The sequence below is a fragment of the Lissotriton helveticus genome, chromosome 1_1 (assembly GCF_964261635.1).
Source record: "Lissotriton helveticus chromosome 1_1, aLisHel1.1, whole genome shotgun sequence".
Classification (NCBI taxonomy): Eukaryota; Metazoa; Chordata; class Amphibia; order Caudata; family Salamandridae; genus Lissotriton; species Lissotriton helveticus.
In genome coordinates, this window is record NC_136057.1 from 911,010,037 (window position 1) to 911,029,721 (window position 19,685).

Below are 19,685 nucleotides of genomic sequence, written 5' to 3' on the forward strand. Positions count from 1 at the left end.
TTTTTTCTACATATGTTATTGTTAGATTAACACAGCTACCCAACAAGGGTTTCCCAGCGCCGGCTGGTCATAATCCATGTACAATACTGGAATGTTTTGGTAAACAATTAGTAATAGTTTGAGTCCAGAACAAGAAGCGTGTCCGATAATGAACGGAGCACAGACATTTGAGATCAAGGTGAGGGAAAGGACATGTTCAGCTCTTTCTTCCCGCCTCCCTTTGTTCCCCTTTCCTATCCCTCGGGTTCTCACTGTCCTGTAGTCTCCATTTCACCCTATGGCTAGACAGAAGGACATGGGAACAAAATCCCAGCCTAATTCTGACTTTAGTTGACACAAGTTTCATCAGCACTTCTTTTCGCTATTAGATGGGCAATTTTATTCACTTTCTTCAGGTGGAATGTGTGTAATCCCATCAGAATGTTCACTATTCCTTGTCTCTATGCATTTGTTTTTTACACAAAACCTCGATAGAATAAATGCAATCACAAAAAGTGAAAGATGTTTTTAGGTTATGATAGTAACTATTTCAATTTAAAAATCTGTGGATTTGCCCAGTAAACAAAATATTGGTTACAAATGTTATAATCATATTTTGGGTCTGAGCAAAAGGGGATGTGGATTTCTATCGACAGAAAAAAAGGAGAAATGTTTTTGAAAAGCACATTCAGAAGGCGAGGAGTGTACTCGAGGAAGCACTATCTCCGAGCCTGTGTACCCTCAGGGTGGGAATAACCCTTTGAGGGCATAAGGTCGCCAACGTCAAGACCTCAGTGTGGAACTCGTCTCGAACAATGAATAATTAAGTGATACATTGTATGGAGCACAAGTAAACAGGTTTCTGAGTAGATGATGATAGATGTGTTAAAGTGGTGCGGAAGGATACAAACTTTAGACGCATCAGGTAAGTGCAGGCTACCCTTGTGATACTTTTTGGGACTTTTCAATGTGTGGAATCGAATGTCTGGGGACGGTGTCCAGCCCTCGCCCTGGCACGGAGCCGCCGTGCGCGCCTGTGCAGGTTTGGTCCCCAGCCCGGGGCGCTGCTGTCACTGCCGGAGAAGGGAGGCGGCACGCACAGGTGATGGAGGCGGAGCCGCGCTCGGCTGCCACCGCCTCCCGCAGGCACCGCTCCGGACCGCGGACACTTCGGCTGCGGTGCACCTGACATGGCGGCCTCCCCCGTGCCCCGCCAGTGGAGGAGCCCCCCGGGGGGCGCGCCCTCCCCTCCAGGGGCAGGCAGAGGGGCCGTCTCCTGGCCGGCCCCCCTCGGGCCCTCCCCGCCGGGCAAGAACCGCCGCAGGGTGCTGAGGGCGCACAGGCCGCCCCCCGATGTCAGGACCATCTTCGAGCCGGCGGGAAGCGAGAGTCCGGAGCCCCCAGGCCGCGGGGAGGGACACAGCTTCAGGAGGGAGCAGGGGCTGCGGGCCTGGTGCGACCTGTGCACGAGGTACATCTTCAGCGGCAGCCTGCGCTGCACAGGTAAGGGCACGGACTGGCAGCCTACAGTTATAGCGCCTCCCTTTCATTGTATAGCACCCTCTACATACTGCCAACTTAATGCCAACCTACTGCACACCGTTCACCACCCTAACACCACTTTGAGGGGTCCGGCTACCATCACTGCAGCTGACCAGCATCTGATACATATCTGCCTCCTCCATACCACGTGCTCATCCGTACTGTAATGACCACTTTCTCTCTGCCACCCACCCGTCCGCTGCTGCCACTCGCATACCGCTCTTAACACCGCTGCCATCCCACCACCTGCACTGCACTATTCTCCTCCCTTGCTATTCCCTTCCACTTTTGCTTCAACAGCAAATTCATGCAAACCAAAAGAAAACTACAGTGATCAAAAGCTTAATTGATTTCAGTACTTAAGTGTGATTTATTAATATCATATCATTTGCAAATCTATCTCAGTGTCCATATCATCAGATCAGAACAGTTCCATTTTTTTTTAATCTTTCAATTTACTTTCCAGGGCACAGTTCACTCAAATTGTCAGGTAGCCTGAAGTTAGGCAGGCAATCAATCAACGTTTGTGAAAGATCTTCCACCTTGCAGTTTGTCCCTGCATCTTAGCGTTTTACCTTCCTGCCACCTGTTCTTCCTTAGTAATCTACTACTCACCACAGCCAGCCTCATGTCACCTATCATTCTACTCTCCATCTACCTGCTCACCACTTGTACTCTCCTACCACACACTCATCACTGCTACCCTACTACTACATGCACACCACTGTCTGTATGACTAAGTCATACAAGCTCACCCCTTCCCACCACTAGTATCTGCTCACTACTACCCGTGCTGAATTCCTGCTTGCCACTTAAAGTGCCCACCTAACACTTACAGGCTAGTACTTGACCGTCCTCCTATAGATAAATTCACCCATTGGCCAGATGACTCCTACCTTCCTACTACCAATAGAAACACCCACTGGCCCTGATTAGTTTTTTTATTATATGTATTTTTAAAGTGCTCACTATGCAGCAATGAAGTTTCTGAGCTCTAGAAAGGGGAAGGGACTTACAAGTGAGGGTAACTAAGATGTTAATTCAGTGAGCTGAGAGATTTAGAATTAATCTGAACTCGCCTAATGCTTGATGGAAAAGGAAGGTCCTCATTCTCATCTCCAGACTCAGGCCGGAAGCCGCTGATCTGTTGAACTCGACGGACAGCGCTAAGAAGGTCCATTTCACTTTGTTTAGATCCCTACCTGATGACTCTTGACTAGCTATAATTCAAATGTTTATACATCACCATTGCTTTTTTTGGTATGCTTGTGCTGTCCTTGTGGACTGGAGCAGGATTACTCACCTCACCCATAAGAACACTTCTACCGTAGTCTCAGATTGAAGGAGTAATAGAGGCGGAATGGTTTACTCCTGAATTGCGGTCTCTGGGGACAATAGCTAGCAGAACTCACAGGCCCGCTGTAAAATGAGTGACATTGCCACTAGTCTGTTGATACATCTACAGTTCACCATCCCTTGTGATTCACCCTGAACAGGTCCATGCACGCTGTGCCATATTTGCACATTTCTTGGCAGGTGTCTTTGACAACTCAACAGTAAACCGTTCAAGCGAAAGTTATTTAAAGATACTTGCTGGTATCAAAGGCAAGTACAGTGTAAAACGTTGAACTGAGAGCTGTAAAATCCCCACTATGAACTTATCACAATCACCATTCGGCAGTCACCATCTTTTGACCAACTTTAAGTAGCAATATCTAATGTCCTACTTACTTCAAAATCACTGGCAACCTTGGCTGAAGTTTCTGTTTTCTAGGTTCAAGTTGATTCAGTTGTGTGCACATGATTTTTTGTACATTGGACCTCATATGTCCAGTGAGAAAACAACAAAAAAGTTCCAAGATTCATTTGGAAGTTACTGAAATGTTCTCCATATCAATTCAGTAGGTGTCAAAAACCCATTGTACAACTGGATTCAGTATAAACAGTTTGTAACTGGTGAACTGGCATTTTCCCATTGGCTCCCAACCTTCTTTCACTCTCCTGCTCCTGGAAAAGAATCCCACTGCTCACCGGTGAGCAGGAGCCTCAGACGCTGCTGACCATTGATTACATGGTAGTCTAAATTCTTGTTTGACACACTCAGTCCTGCTAAACGCAGTTGTACATCATCACCTGAGCACCTAACCATCTGTGTATCCCCATATGCCTACTAGTACCTTCTTCCAACTATCAGTGTATCCCCTACTGACCACTTTGCAGACACATGCAGTCTCACAGAACACTTAACCATCAACATATCACATGATACCTTCTAAAGAGCACCTTTTTTGGATACTTGAAAGTATAACTGACGTATACCTGTTAACTTATGATAAGCTGACCCTCATTGTCCTGAAAACTGTGACCATCTAACCGGTCTTCCTTTGATCATCTGAACAAAGTCTTCCCATATGTTCCCTGAGGTTACTTAAGCATTGTGTCTATCGCATTAGACCACATTACCACCATAACCCAAATCACCTGTGATCATTTAATACCTTATGATAATCTTAACATTTCTAACCAACACATTCATGCCCAGGCTGACCATTTATCTTGTGATCACCCGCTGTCCAATAAATCAAGGTCCTACTATGGCCTGAGACCATCTATTTAACATTATTTTGTCACTTGCTGAACTATTAACCCGCATCTCATTTATCACTTATTGTCTACATAAACAGCATCTACACATCATCTTTAACCACCATCCCAACATATGTGTGTCAGATGCTGGCCACTTAACATAATCTTCCTGTCTGCCATCTGGCACCGTTGAACAGGTTTCTGCCATATGACCATGTAACAATCATCTTTCTATCTCCTGGACCACGTAACCCACATCTACATGTCATTTAGACATAAACAACATCAATGTTCTTCTATTCATCTTTTTTTACTCATATGTGAATATTTAACATGCAAGCTCTTTCCATCTGTTACTAACAGACCTGAAACTTTATACCAAATTCTTACAATGCCGAAAATACCTTAAGTCACTCAAGTTCAAGTTTATTGTGTCAGCCTGACATAGGCATGCCATACAATATACATAGCAAATGTACATATTTTTAAAAATTAAATTGCATACTTCGATGGTAAAAAACATAACATAAAAAGAAGCCATGCTGGTGCTTGACAAATAGCCAGTTCTAGAACATAAATACATAAAAAAGTACATTAAGTAAAGCTGATCGGAGAGTGAAAATTAAGGCAACATATAAGTTACTGAAAAGGTCGCCCAATTGAATTGAAACAATGTTAACGTGCTTGCCATGATGGCCCTCCTACTAAGAAAGTGCTAGTGCTTGGGTAATTGAACAGTCCTTGAAGTGTTTCCTCTTGTGCGACCACATTTTTGCAGCCGGCCAGAAGTACATCTGTTGCTGAATCACATTAAAGATTTTATGCCTTTTAGGATTCCCTCTTAGGGAGCGTTTCACTGTCACCATAATACTATAACTTTATTGCAATAGCCAGAACAATATTATGCTAAAAGTCACAAAAATAAGTATCGACATTTATACAAAGTTAAAAAGCTTAAAACAATGGCCCTACTATTTAAACAAAAAATGCTAGTGACTGAGCTTTAATCAGCCCTTGAATCGATAGATCTTGCAAAAAATTGTTGTTGCACCCGGCCGGAGGACGTATAGTAAGAATGAATATTTTTCCGGGCCTTGTTGATAATTGTTTGTACCAACCAAAGTGACCCTAGTACTATAACATTGTTACAGCTGACCATAACAACATCTAGTTAACGGGTCATAAAAATGAATTCAAAGTTAAAGTGCTTTTCTCTATGAACCTGCTACTAAGAAAGTGCTAATGTCTAAACTTTCGTCAGATATTAAAGCATTAAATCCTGTAAAAACATCTTATTACAACCAGGCAGAAGTGAATTGATTGCTTGTCCACATTATGCATCCAAAGGATCCCAGGACCAAGCAAAAGAAGGTGACGTAAGAAGTGGGCCTTGGCTAACCCTTTCGCGTTTTTATAGTCCCATAACTCTGCCATATACAGGCCTGTAAACAGAAGATGATGAAAGGAGCGTTGAAACTTTTCAGACACTCATCCCCAGTCACAGATCTGGGTTAAATCCATCATCGTTCTTTAGCTCACTTCGCCACCTCAGTTCAAACCCAGCTATATGCAAATCATTCTTGACCATGTGCCTCATGGAAACCGTTCAGCCCAAACTGCCAAGCCATGTCTTCCCTGAACCGGAAACAAGCATCCTGAGACCGGGTTCGGGGTAACACCCCTCATCAGCCAGGCTAGCTTGAAACCAGTGGCAAAGTGAGCAAGGGACCCACATCTTGTCATACCCTGCCAATTTAGGGTGAACAAAGCAAATACAAGGAGATGATGGACGGAGAGCTGATGGATGATGGATTAAACCCAGATCTGTGACTGGGGGTGAGTGTCTGAAAAGTTTCAGCGCGCCATCCATCATCTCCTTGTGTTTGCTTTGTTTGCTGTTTGGGATGGGTATGATCAGACGGGAGTCCCATGCTCTCCACACCACTGGAGTCAAGCTATCCAAGTTTTTGCAATTGCTTTGTTTGCCATACAGGCCTGTGGCACGGGCTTGTGCTCTAAAGGCTTCATGGTGAGGGGGTAATCAGTCTGCTCCCCTGGCTTCTGGCAAAAGGAAGTACCCCACCAGCATTTTGACTCAATGTCGCCTCACCCTTGAGTCATTGGGTGGACCAGGCCAACTTGGAGTCAAACGTTGCTCCTTGGTAATCATAATAGTCGACACGATCCAAGGGTGTTCTTTAAATTTTGAAAGAGTTCCTCAATTTAGTACTTCCTTTTACAATCATGTATTTTGTTTTTGCAGTATTAATCTGCAGGCCCTTAGTGTTGCAATAGTTTTCGAATGCGCACAAGAGCTCATGTGTGGCTAGTTCTGTATAAGACAGAACAGCGTGGTCAGCAAAATTGCCATTTTTTGGCCCCCACAAACCGGACCATCAAGATTTAAGGCCCCCAGGTAATCAACGACATCATTGATGAAGATATTAAACGAGACTGGTGCCCGTACATATCCTTGTCTGACCCCGATGTCTATACCAAAACTTTAGGTAACATCAGCATTTAAGCCATACCTGACCTGTGAGGCGTTATTTCTGTATAATTCCTTGATAGCTGACACTAGTTGTGTTGGTCATACCTGAGCTAATGACGTTTTCCAAAGTAGCTCACAGCTTTCAGTGTCGAAAGCCATTTTTAAGTCTATTAGAGTGTGGTATAGTTTTGACTTTTTGAAGCAGGTTTGTATATTTCAGACTGAAATTAAATAATCTCATTGCCTGAACGATTGTTACATGCCCTGCTTGTGAGGCATTAATCTTCCCATTTTCACTTAGCCAGTCATCTAGGCGAGTATGCAAAAGTTTAGCATATATTTTCCCCGCTGTATCGATCAGCGAAATTGGTAGGTAATTAGAGGGGTAATTTTGGGGACCTTTCTTGTATAGGAGAACAATTGTTGCAGATTTCCAGGACGCTGGTTCCTTCTCTTGGAGTCAAATCGCATTATACACTGCAGTCAGTATAGATACCCCAAAAATGAGCTCTGATCTATATCTATCTGCAGGAATCTGATCAGGACCCGGGTCCTTGTTTTATTGCTGTTTGAGGATTGCTAACCATACTTCACTCTCAAAAAATTCCTTATTTGTTAATTCTCCTTCTGACATCATTCATACTGGGGATGCTTCGAGTCTCCTCCATAGGACAGTCGTTATTCTTGTGTCCTTCCTTCCCCAATGTTAATCCCCTAATACTAGGGTTTCTCCAACTTGGAAGACTATTTACCTTGGAAAAATGGTTAAACCAAGAAACAGGCATAATATTATTTTCCACCTGTCTTGGGGTACCTTGTGATCCAAACGGCAGTAGTTCCTAGAAGCACTTGGTGTTTTTCTTTTCGATGGCTTCCTTAAGTGCCTTCCAGGCCTGCACTTGGTCTTGGCTTTTTTGTGACCTTTAGTCACTTGTGCTTCTAAACATAGACTTGCCTTGTCAAAACCGACAATGGAATGGCTGCACTGTCATATGAACTCCAAGTTGTGGCTGCACAAATGCCAGTAACAAAACAGAACATGAAACCAGGATGCTTCTTATAACATGATAACATCTGAATATCATCGTATCTCTCCAAACCATTTAATTAGCACTTTTTATTCACAAAATATTCATTTATCTTGGTTCTTCGGATCACACTCTGGACAGCAATATACTAAAGTCTTGTTTTAACGTAGGATTAAATGTTAGTAAACTCCTGTTGAATTAAGTGTGCTTGGTGGTGTTTTCTTCCACCATTTATTTCAGCTTAACAAAATGACGTGTTCATTGGGATGAGGTTTAGTGTTTTAGATGAGGGTGATCTGATTCAGATCAGTATAGAGATTAAATACCTGTGAAGGGATGTGGAAGCCAATTTTGTTTTCACTTGACATGTGTGGATAAGCCTCGTCCTGCAGGATTGCTGTACTACTGGTCTGTTACCCACCTTCCCTGCCAGACACCAATCATGGCAACTGGACCAGATTCAAGTGACTAGGTGGCTAAAACTGGAGAACCTAGCGAGGTACTTTGGTTCACGCTGTATGCATGTATATAGCACGGAACTCGTCAGAAAGCTGCACAGCTTGGTACAGGGGCAAAGAAAATGATACATTCAACAAATGATGTTGTTGGATTCAGGAAACTGAAGTGGACTAGAGGTAGAAAGGCAGGTGCTAGCTGGTGAAATGCATTCTAAGTATAAACAGAGCAGGACCCAAAAAACGATCTTTTAACTTTTGTACTGGGAAGGAGCTGCTCTAAGATGGTGGTGTTTGCATGCATACTTCCAACATTTCTCATAGGAATTTAGGATCTTTTAGGTAACAGTTTTCAATGAGCACAAAATTAAGCAATGCTTTATGCACCATATACTTGAACACCACTAAATCCCTTCTAACACTGGCACCCTACTGCCATCATTCTGCTGATTAGCTAACATCTAACCAGCTTCGTCATATCGCTTGTGAGTATTGGTTCAACATCTTCATTTCATCTATTGCTTTCTGCTTAGCATCCTCACATTACCAGTAGATATCTAATGCGCATTACCGTCTCATCTGTAAACATCAAACAAAATACTTATTTTCACCTTTTTACTAGGTAACAATGATCTTTACATGCTGAATCATGTTGCTTTTTTGTCTTTGTAAATTAACTAGCAGCCCGCCCCAGCGCTGCCTGGGGCACAAAGGGGCTGGGGGCAGCATTTGAGGCTTGCGTGCACTTCTGCCCCCGGCCCCCTCCCGCCCCGGCCCGGCCCCCTCCCACCCCGGCCCCCTCCCGCTCGTGTCCCGGAGAGCCTGATCCTTACCTCAGCCGCCGGTCCCGCTCCAGGCGCCCCGCCCGCACAGGCCGCCACTCTCCAGGCGCCCCGCCCACACAGGCCGCCACTCTCCAGGCGCCCCGCCCGCACAGGCCGCCACTTCGCCCAGCAGCAAGCAGGGCCGCAACAGTCCTCCCAGCAGGTCGCGATCTTCTGCGCCATTTCCGGAAGTGTTGCCAGGGAGCGCAAACGCAAATGATTTCATCACGCAGACGTCGTGGCCGGCGCTACTTGCAAGGGACTACTTTATTTTTATTTCGAAATTTTTTAAACAACGTATATTTTTATTTTTAATAGCCTATGTCCTTCTGCTTGCCCTGAGGTTTTCAAAGATGTCTTGGGTGTTTTGATTGGTGGTGTACTTTTCGAGTTTACCTGGCTCAAAGGTTTGTGTTCTCTCTTTATAATAGTAGTATTGATATGGAAATTAGTGAGCCATATTTGCTGACATCCAATTCTGTACAATTTTCTTTTTCTCTAGAGAAATGTTTAAGCAAAAAGAGTTTTGTGCTAGTTTTACCTGTTACATAGAAAGTTATGCAGTATCTGATTTTACCAAAAGCTTTGCTCCAGCTTTTACTGCCGAAAATTGGCCTTTTAAGTTCTTTACTAATACAATGCTAAACTGGTGTGAAGCCAGTGTGCTTTATTCTTGAGTGGGTGCAACACCTATGTGTGTTGTAGCCTAAGATTATGCTTGGAGGAGAGCTTGCTTGCTCCTTTCCATGATACACAAGTTGCAGAAAGTAATTCACAGTGCTGTTTTCCCTATGTTTCTTTCGTGGTGTGTAACTTCATGTAATATTGACCGAGTTATTCAAAGCCTAACTTTTGAGTCTGTTTTTAGCTCATCTGTACTTGCCTACTTATCCATCAAGAAAAACGTTAGTTATTGTGATTTGAGTGGGCAAAAATGTGTCTGTCCACTCCTCCCTGACCTCATTAATATGCCATCTCCTGTGCTGCACTACCTATATTGATTCCCATGGTACATCAAGACTTATATCAGATTGTTGATGGGCAGGTTCTGCTATTTCATATGGGCTTAACTCTGGGTAATACAAGAGTATATTTGCTTCCTAAGGCATGGCCTTTACTGGGGCCTAGATAGCCCCTGAAAGGGACAAGGCTGTATCTAGTGCTTGGTAGCTGTAGCAGAATGTCACTTTGCCTAAGACGGCAAAAGTCCTTTGACAGGCCCTGATCACATGCTCAACAAGATACAACATTCAGCAGCAGCCTTGTCCTCCTTGCACCTACCTTCTCCAGGGGTAGGTTCTTGAGGGGACGGAGTCTTTTTGGTCTTCCTTAGACAGCCCAAACATTCTGCATCATATGCTTTGTGGCAAGGCCATGAGATATTTTGTGCTTTTACAATTTTGAACACGAGTGTAGCGTTTCTTAAGGATGCAATGCTTTAGCTACATTTACCAACCACAAGTTCCCAAATCGTTACAAGGTATTTGGGGCCATATGTATCATCAACCTGATTTGCAATTCTGAAATAGCGATTTTTTTGAAATTGCTATTTCAGAATCGCAAATTGGGATGTAGGTACAAATTCGCAATTTTTTTGCGAATTCTTAGTATTTTTTAATTGCGATTAGCAAATTGTGAATCGCAATTAAGGAATACTTTCCCATTCATTTCTATGGGCCAGGAGGCCCATAGGAATGAATGGGAAGTTATTCACAATTTGTGATTCGCAATTTGAGATTCGCAAATTGAGAATAATTTCAAGGGTGCAGGGGTGTTTAAAGGACACCCTGTTGCACCCCTGAAATAATCATGGGTGCACATGTGGCGCACATACATGCCCTTAGGGCATGTATGTGCGTCACATGACACTTTGAAAAATGCAAAAATGTGCATTTTTCAAGGAATTCGCAAATTAAAACCAACTTGAAGTTGGTGGTAATTTTCGATTCCTTAAGGACAATTTGCAGTTTTTTTTTGCTTCATACATTGCATTTAAGGAAGCACAAAATTTGCGATTCCTTAAATGCAATTGCAAAACAAGGAATTGCAAAATTTGCGATTCCTTGTTTTGCACCAAATTTTCATACATACCATTTGGCAAATTCGCATTTGTACGAATGCGAATTTGCTTCATACATATGGCCCTTATTTCTTTATTCATTTCGTAGCAGAATATGATTTAGGGTACCCATAATAAGTTTGCATTTTGTCTTGGAAAATTTAGTATTTTGGGAGTGCCCACATCAGCAGCCGTTTCAGATGGACATTATAGACCTTCTTCAACTGTTAACCGTCTTCAACAGGTTATCAAGTTTCTGGGGTGAGCACATCAACAGCCGATCTCTCCCAGGAGCGACAAAGTCTGAGTATATCCGGAAACAAAAGCCTTTACATCTACTCCACTGCAGTCATAGAATACCACTTTTGCTCGCACAGTGTTCTTTGCGCACTAAATAAGAGGGGAGAAGGGAAGATCTGTTTGTAAGTAAACAACCGTAAGTAAATAAAAAGTGCTGGGCCTTTGCTAACGCAGCTTGGTTGTAGAATAGCATGCAGATGTGAAGATTCTCTGGTAAACAAGCATTGGCAATGCCAATGGCTATGGCTTTTGGATAGGGCAATTATTTGGTAATATTTGGACTAATTTGTGTGTGTTGCCCCCAGCTGTCCTAGAAAGAAAATCTCAGAAAAGCTAAATTTTTGGCTAAACAGTATGGAGGCTGGAAGTAGGGTAGGGTATCTTTGCTGCACAGATTGCATTAGCAGATTTAAGTGTACCTTCAAAGAAGAGTGTTATGAAACCGAGTCTGATACGGTCTACTTCAAAGGCATGCACATACAAATATTGCATAGAGTAGATGTCTTTTACAACGTGCCAGCGTTTTTGTTGCACATTCAAGAAGGTTTATACACATGGAAGTATTTACACTGGAAACAAAATTGCCATAAATCCACAAGCATGTTAAGGAGCAATCAGTGACTAGAACTCTGTCTTTATGAATGTTGATGCCTTCCAACAAAACACACTTTCCAGACAAAAAAAGCTATAAACTAGCAATTAAAATGTTGTTGTTGTTTCAGCAAAGTAAATGAGTTAAACAACACTTATTGGCTCTCAATCTCAAGGCCCGAGTCACAATACATTTGGAGTCTAATAAGCAGGACTACTCCGTTCCCCATCACCAAAACCTAATGGAAATGTTACCATCCACGAAATGCCACGGCCTTGATGGGCAGCCCTTCCACCCAATTGCAAAGAATGAACACTGTGTGGAAGGCAATGGCTGAACGGGGTTCAACCGAAGCCCACTCTCTCGGTGCATCGTTTTTGTGCGTGTCTTTGAAGAAGGGATGGCAGGTCGTCCAGACAGCTAACGCAGTTAGTAGTCAGACTTCCTAGAAGCACACACGTGCCTGCAGGTTCTTGATTTTGCAGATGATGCCTTTTGATGGACATTGTTCCTGCTCTTCAGTTTACCCCCAGCGTGTTCACCTTGAAACCACAGCACCTGCTGATGCTTTGTGATGCGGGAAGGATTCTCCTAGGGTCCGGTGCAGGGTTGTGACCCTGTGTTTGGCAATCCGTCAAGTTGGTGATAACGCTTTCTCTGTGTCTTTAAATGTAAACTATGAACTATGCTTGCAGTAGAAATGACAACAAATATGCGCACAGTAGCCCCGTCTAAGCGCGTGATCACGTTTTAGGAGCATTGCTTTGAAATCAGGTCTCATGAAAGTGGAACCACCCTTCCCCTTGACGTGCTGAAAACATGTCACTTCTAGAAAGCAGGTTCGCCTACTTGGAAAAAACGCATTCCTACGCACGTTCACGGGGGTTGCAAAACAACAACTTCCGCATACCACAAGTCACGTGATGCGACGCCTGCTCTCTCTAGGCATTTTTTGTTGTAGAATAATGTCTGTTCCTAAATACCTGTGGACAAACGGCCCTGTCAGTTGACCCTTAAGGTACCAACAGTTTGATTGAGGAGATGGGGTGCAGGGGAGGGGGAGGAGGAGTGTGGCTCGGTTGTTCAGCTGTCACTTGCGGAATCAGGAAGTCCCACTCCCGCACCGGACCAAATAGTCAAATGAAATCCTGTTGTTTTCTGCAATGAAATCTGCACAATGACACTTTCCCATAAGACGAACACGTTTTCTTTTATCCTCTGAATATTTTGTTCTTCGTATAAATTAGAGCAGTCAGTACCTCTTGTATTTTGTTTGCACTTGAGACATGCACAATTGTCACTATTGCCTCATGTAACGTAACGTTTGCTTTTGTAACATGATCACTTGTAATTTACTCCTCTTGTATCATTACTGTTCCTATTGTGAAGCGCTCTGACACCTTCGGATAAAGTCCGCGCTATATAAAAACGCATAAAATAAATAAATAAAAGGTCTGAGAGATTCACTGACAGTCCATTGCCTCTGAACTAGCAGACCCTGCAAGCCAGGAACTGACTGCTCAAGCCATGTGGATATGTTTGGCATTGGGCTGTGTTTTTGCACTCTGCGCTCGCTCTCACAGCCTTTCGGGGCAAAGGCGTAGCTAGAGCTTGTGGCGCCCGGGGCTATCCTTCAGATTGCCGCCCCTGGGGGGAGGGGGAGTGCTGGGGAAAAAAGACGGTGAGCACTTGATAGACGTCCGAGAGATACGTAGTATCCCTGCTAATAGTTACCTCGATCATGCAATGCAAGTTACATGCACATACATGACATGGTCAAAGGCTACACAGTTGAATACACCGGTGACTGGCAGTACAAAAGTGAACACACAGACTGCATGATCTCTCTGGGGACTCAGAAAAACCACATGAGACATCCATCAGAGAGCTGTGTGAACAATTACCCCTCAGCACAATGCAAACATGCACATACATGACACTGTTGAGGGATCCATCATCTACAGCTGTCATTAAATGACCATACATCATAGGCCCCCCCCATTAAAGCAGTGGGGACCTGGCAAGTGGGTGGGACTGGCAAGTGGGTGCACAAGCCCAGAGACTGGCAAGTGTGTGCACTTGCCCAGTCAACATGGCAGTACTAGACTGCACACAGGCTCTGCAATGGCAGACCTGAGACACACTTTTACAGGCTGCTTCTGTGGGTGGCACAACCAGTGCTGCAAGCCCACCAGCAGCATTTGGATTACCAGCCCTGGGCACTCCTGGTGCACTGCAGTAGGGTCTGACTGGTAAACCAAACCAGACAATCATGGAATCACTAATCCATACATCAATATACAATAGAAAGAGCATATGCACTTTAGCACTGACCAAAAGTGGTGAAGTGCCCAGAGTCATAAAACAGCCAACAACAGGTCAAAAAACATATAGGAGGAAGGCAAACAGTTCAGGGATCACCCTGCAAAAAGGACCAAGTCCAAAAGTCCTGATTACCTATGGAAAGACCAGGCTCCTTCAGACTCCTGGGATACACATAGCCCACTTATTAGTTAATTATCCTAGGCTATGTAAGATAATATTACTCCACAGAAAGAGCTGTATCATGAGTGGGTCTTATTTTCCAATGAAAGAATATAGACAAACTTTACTCACACATATATAATATACATTGTCATATACAAACCACACATTCTTGCCTATCCACTTATTTGCCCCTGGAAAAAACTAGCTCATATTTGATGTGATGCAAGAGCCTCCATTAAAAAAAAAATTGATGCATTCATAATATTCATTTATACATTCCATGCAGTAGACCTTAATAGATTTCAAAGATTGATTTAACAAAGTAGGTCCACTTTTGTTACCACTTCGTATTCATGGATGTCATTAATATAAAATGCATTTGTGAAGTACAGTTTGCTATCAGGCATGAGTGGGGTTTTCCAACTGGGGATCGGAAAAGTTAGTTATTGTGTTCTGTTAATAATAGTGATCGGAAACAGGCTCCTGACTTTGTAAGAAATGATAAACCAAATTTTAGCACATGAAAATGTGAGACGATCTTTCTATAGTAGACTTACCTATTATAAATCCACAGCCATCTTTTCTAATTATCAATGAATAGTTGAGCTTTCAAGTTACACCAATTGCATATTAAATTAAAAGGCAAGGGGAGCTTGGGAGGTATATTTAATAACACTGCTCAAAATCAGCAAAACATTTTTTTTTTTGCAAAGATGTTTCATGGTGCAAGCATTAGTAAGTGTTGGAGATGGATTCAAATGAGCAAATTCATAAATGCCTCCCTTTGAGTCGCCCCCATTGTGTTTTTATTTAACACGTCACAAGTTACAGTGTCTGATAATAGCGGGAGGGCCCTTGAGATGTAAGAGGCTTTTGATGTCTTTCGTTCCCAATGCCATATTGCAGGGTGACGCTGTCCATTTTTTTCTCGGGCCTCTACCCCTACATGATTTAGTGCTCTCTTCATTCAGGGTCTCGAAGATTTGGTGCCACGATTACAGGCCATCTTATTAACCTAACTCCCAGGTGTTTTATTACCTCATTTTCCGCCATTTACTTATGGTTGTAGATTTCTAACAGTTTGGTAGAGTCTGCGGATCATCGATATAGAACAGTGGTGTAATTACTGATTGGTTCATGAATACACTAACGATTCCGTGGAAAGAGAAGCATTGAAAATATTTTTTTTCTATGCACAGTGTTGTGCCGAGGAAAGAGACAAATACATGGAAACATATTGGGGCTTATCACAAGCTACTGCACTGAACATTTCTGCAGAGGGCTAGTTCGCCCCATCAGTGGGGTTGTGTCAGCACTGATGCACTCCTGACCTGCAGTTACAGTAACTACTGCAGGCACAGCCGCACAGTGCAAACGCGGGACGTTAAATTGCAAAACGAAGTCCCGCGTTTGTATGCACTGCAGCCTGCAGTTACCGAAGCAGGTCAGGTCACCTCACGTCACACTGTCACAGAGGCTGCAACGGGCCTCCAGTGCCGGCCTGCGCGGCTGCCTCAAAAATGGTGCCGCCTGGGGCGGACCGCCCCCCTCGCCCCCCCCTAGCTACGCGGCTGCGCTTGTCCACTGATGGTTCCAGCCTTTCAAGGGTTTTCAGTGTACCCGCCTGTCCAATGGCTCTTTCTCAGAGTCTTTCAAAGGCTTGGCCTGTCCTCTAACTGCTATATGCCTTATGGTCTTATAGAATCACTTACCTATCATTTGACTTCTCTCCTGCCCTACTGGTCCTTAAAAGATTCTTTGCCTAAAGGGAAAATCTCCTCCAGCCCCCATAGGCCAGTCTCCTCTGGCCAGTCCACTGTGATTTTTACCTTCCTACCCTTACATAATGTGTTCTCTCCTCTCGAGAGCTGCTTGGGCAAACCTTGTGCAAGCACCCATTTTCGAGATGGACCTCCCCACATTATATTATACAGCTTTCCAGTTACCTTAAACACATTTTTGGTGACATTCTAATTATTACAGTTTTCATCTTTTTCCTAAATTGGTTTGAGAATGTTATTGATTGTTTCTTGATTTTAACTTGGTTTATGTTTCTTAATTTCTTTAATTGCATTTCTCTGTAGAAACCTCTGTTGCTTTATGCCATAGTTATCAGGTCATTGAAACCACATTTACCTAACAAGGCACTGGGTTTTTAACTCCGTGTGTATTCAAACTTTGCTTCCCACCCCTGTTAAAATCCAAGATCTCTGAGAGTGACTGTCAGCGTGCTGGTGTCAGCAGTAAAGATGCCAAATGGGACAGTCCTGTTGTGACCTGGTGTAGAGGTGTTTTCTTGAGGGTATCACTAGGGTGCTCTTTGGAACTTTGATGGAAGAATGCATTTGGATGGGAGGGGAATGGCCTGCAGGGAGTTTGGGGGGAGAGTTTGGTATTGACACATATAATGAATATTGGTGGGCAGTGTGTTGTGTTTCGAGTGTGGTGCATTTTGTTTGTTTTTAATGCTTCTGAAGTGCAACACTGCACCATCTTTAAGGCTTTGACATTTTGTATGGTTGAATGAGAGTGTATTTTGGTTCATCTATTGTGCTCATTGTGTGCTAAGATCTAGGTTTAGTGGAGTGTTTCTTGTCTCTGGGTTGTATATCCTGTGTTAAAGGTGCCTGATGTTTACTGCTGTTGTAAAGTTATGTGCTGGCATCTGGTTGGCTGTTTTTGGCTGTGCTGGTTGGTTAGTAGTTTGGTGCACCTGTTGGAATCTGTTGAAGTAATAGTGTTGCTGTTCAGAAAAAGGAACAGTGCATGCAAGGGCGCCACTAGTTATCATTTGGTACTGTAGAACGATTACTTCAGAATGCATTCAAGCAATAGTGCAGATGTTGGGGCACTCTAGATTTGTTGAAAGCTGTGAGATATCAAAGACACGGCCATCTGTAGGCCATTGAGCTGCCGCTATTGGATGATAACTGGGTGCTGTTGTTATTAGAGCTGTTTTATATTGAATGTCGGATGAATTAAGGTTAACAGTTTAGATTGCATTCGATCCATGGCCAATGTGCAAAAGCCCTTCTGGTAGTGTGCTAATTGTACTGAGTAGTACTGCAGTCGTTGATATTTTTTATGGCGCTTTGTTGCACGCTCTGGGTATAATGACATTACATTCAGTGAGTTCTGTTGTACTTGCTGTGATAGGGAGAGACACAGTGACATCTGCATGGCAGTAAGCACTGTGTTTGTTGTACTGTGCAAGGTGTAGAGTTACAGTGGTGTGTTCTCTGTGTTTGACGTGTGTGTTAGGCGTTGTTGCGTTTTTGTGGAGTTTTAGAGTTGCTAGGGAACAAGCTCAGCTGTATCATTCATCAATGTTTAGTCAATCGGCATTTAAATCCAAAATTAAAGCTACGCCTAAGTTGTAAATTAGCATCCTGACTCTGGTGGGAGACGTCCATGTAGTAGCTTTTGCACTTGCAAAGAAGGTCTGAGAATAAAGTCACAATCTAAAGCAATTGGTACATTAAGAGGGTTGCCGTTATTCGATGATGCGATGCAAGAGAGCTGTGGGCTGCTTTGAATGTCATGGGGAATGTGTCTTTTCTACCGTTCTAGAATTAACTAAATGACCTTTTTAAATATCACAAACGAATTAAAAGCTAGTATGTCCTCGGACTTTGGTTAAGATTCTCTTTTAACCTGATAGCAATCAGCCATAGCTTGCGAAAGGTATACGACCATGTGCCGTATGGAGCCGCAAAACAGAGTTATGGGAGTATGGACTGGCTCAAGGGGGGGGGAGGTATGTTGGGACTGTTGGGATAAGAATGTCCCCTCCATGGTATAGAGGCATGTTTCCCTGCCAAGAGTGCCCATACACATGTGAAACTGGTATCCTGACTTTTATTCTTGGCCCTGGAATCACACTAATCTTGTGTGCAAAGGCATACACCTGTCCAAAACAATGCGAGGTCCAGAATCTGTCATATGACTTGAAGTGGCACACCCAGCAGGACTTCTTACTTAACAGTGGACTACTGTCTCTGTTCCGGGTGAAGCACATAAAAGCGGTGGTGGCAGCACACCCTGTTTTGTGAATCTTTAGTGTGACCAGACCTTTTTATCTGGGTCAGTTAGAGTGTGGCCTATTGACCGCTATTGTGTAAAGTTCCACTATGTGAAACCCAGAACCAAGCACTGATATCCCATATGCATGTCAAGTGTGTGTGCATGTACATTGAGCCTGTGACACATGTATGATAGTGGGACTGTGTGTGTATGTGTGTGTTTGAGCCCTGAAGCCAATAGGATCAATTTGGATGCCCCTACCTGTAGAAAGATGGAGGGTGAGAATACTTTCCTAAGATAGATGGAATGTATTCTCCTTATTCCTTTGACTGGCGTGAGGAAACACATACACTGAAGTGAGGAGAGAAGAGAGAGAGCTACCTTTAACAATTCCATTAAGACTCTATTGCCAAGGGGCTGCTTAATATTTCTTCCTGAGCATACCATTTAGTAGATGGCCGGAGTGAGGGGTGGCACTGCAAGTTCTGTTGTTCAAGGTGAAGACTTTTCTAGGCCCACCGTGCCCTTTTCTCTGTCTTGGATTACTGCTCAGGAAGGCTAATGACAGCCACGTGCATAAAATTTACACTTCATTATACCCATGTTGTTGATATTCCTGCATGGCGTCAGCTTTAGTGACATGCTGTGGCAAGCATCAGTTTACACAAATGCTGTATCTGGAGAGCAGCATGAGAAGGGACACCTGAAAGAGAACCAACTCATACCAGTTCTGAAACTTGAGACAGTGAATCCACATCCTCTGTCTGGAAAATGTGTCTAAAAAAAGTGGGCCAAACTACCCACCTTTTTTCAGTTCTAAGTTCTTCTTGACCACAGAAAGGAGCTGCTGTGTAACCAAGGCTGGTATATGTGTGACAGCCAGCCTCCTACAGCCTCCTGGAAGTGAAGGGATGTCACCTTAAGTCAAGATGTTCTTCTGGAGTAGCTAAAGACCCTAGAGTCTTTCCTGCCTAATGAAACAGAGGCAGGTGTACTTGAGCCTGCAGGAGAAATTGCATCTTTAGACCACATTTATTTTTACAATCGTGGAAAAAGACAAATAAATATATTCCATGTGTATTGGAGTAAGTTCACTGGCAAGGAAAACATCATGTTTATGCTATGCCAGGTATGAGAGGAATACCATCATCTCTCTTTTAATATTTTCTAGGCACACTTGGCCCTATAATGAATTGGCCGGATTTAGTGATACGGATACTGGGGACCCAGTATCTGATTCTGGTATGTTTCCTTGCACCCAAACCAGCCATTTCAGTTGTATTTCCCCTGAGCATCGACTAATCACGTAGACCTGGAAT

The 19,685-nt window shown here is 43.5% G+C and overlaps 1 protein-coding gene across 1 annotated transcript in view; it reads left to right on the forward strand.

Annotated features, from left to right (window-relative positions):
* Positions 1-1,128: 1,128 nt before the first annotated feature.
* Positions 1,129-19,685, forward strand: part of RASSF3 (Ras association domain family member 3) — a 617,435-nt gene continuing 598,878 nt past the window's right edge. The window contains exon 1 of the mRNA XM_078676160.1: positions 1,129-1,482. Within this exon, the coding sequence (XP_078532286.1) occupies positions 1,170-1,482 (313 nt within the window). The 5' untranslated portion in view covers positions 1,129-1,169. The remainder of the gene's footprint in view (positions 1,483-19,685) is intronic.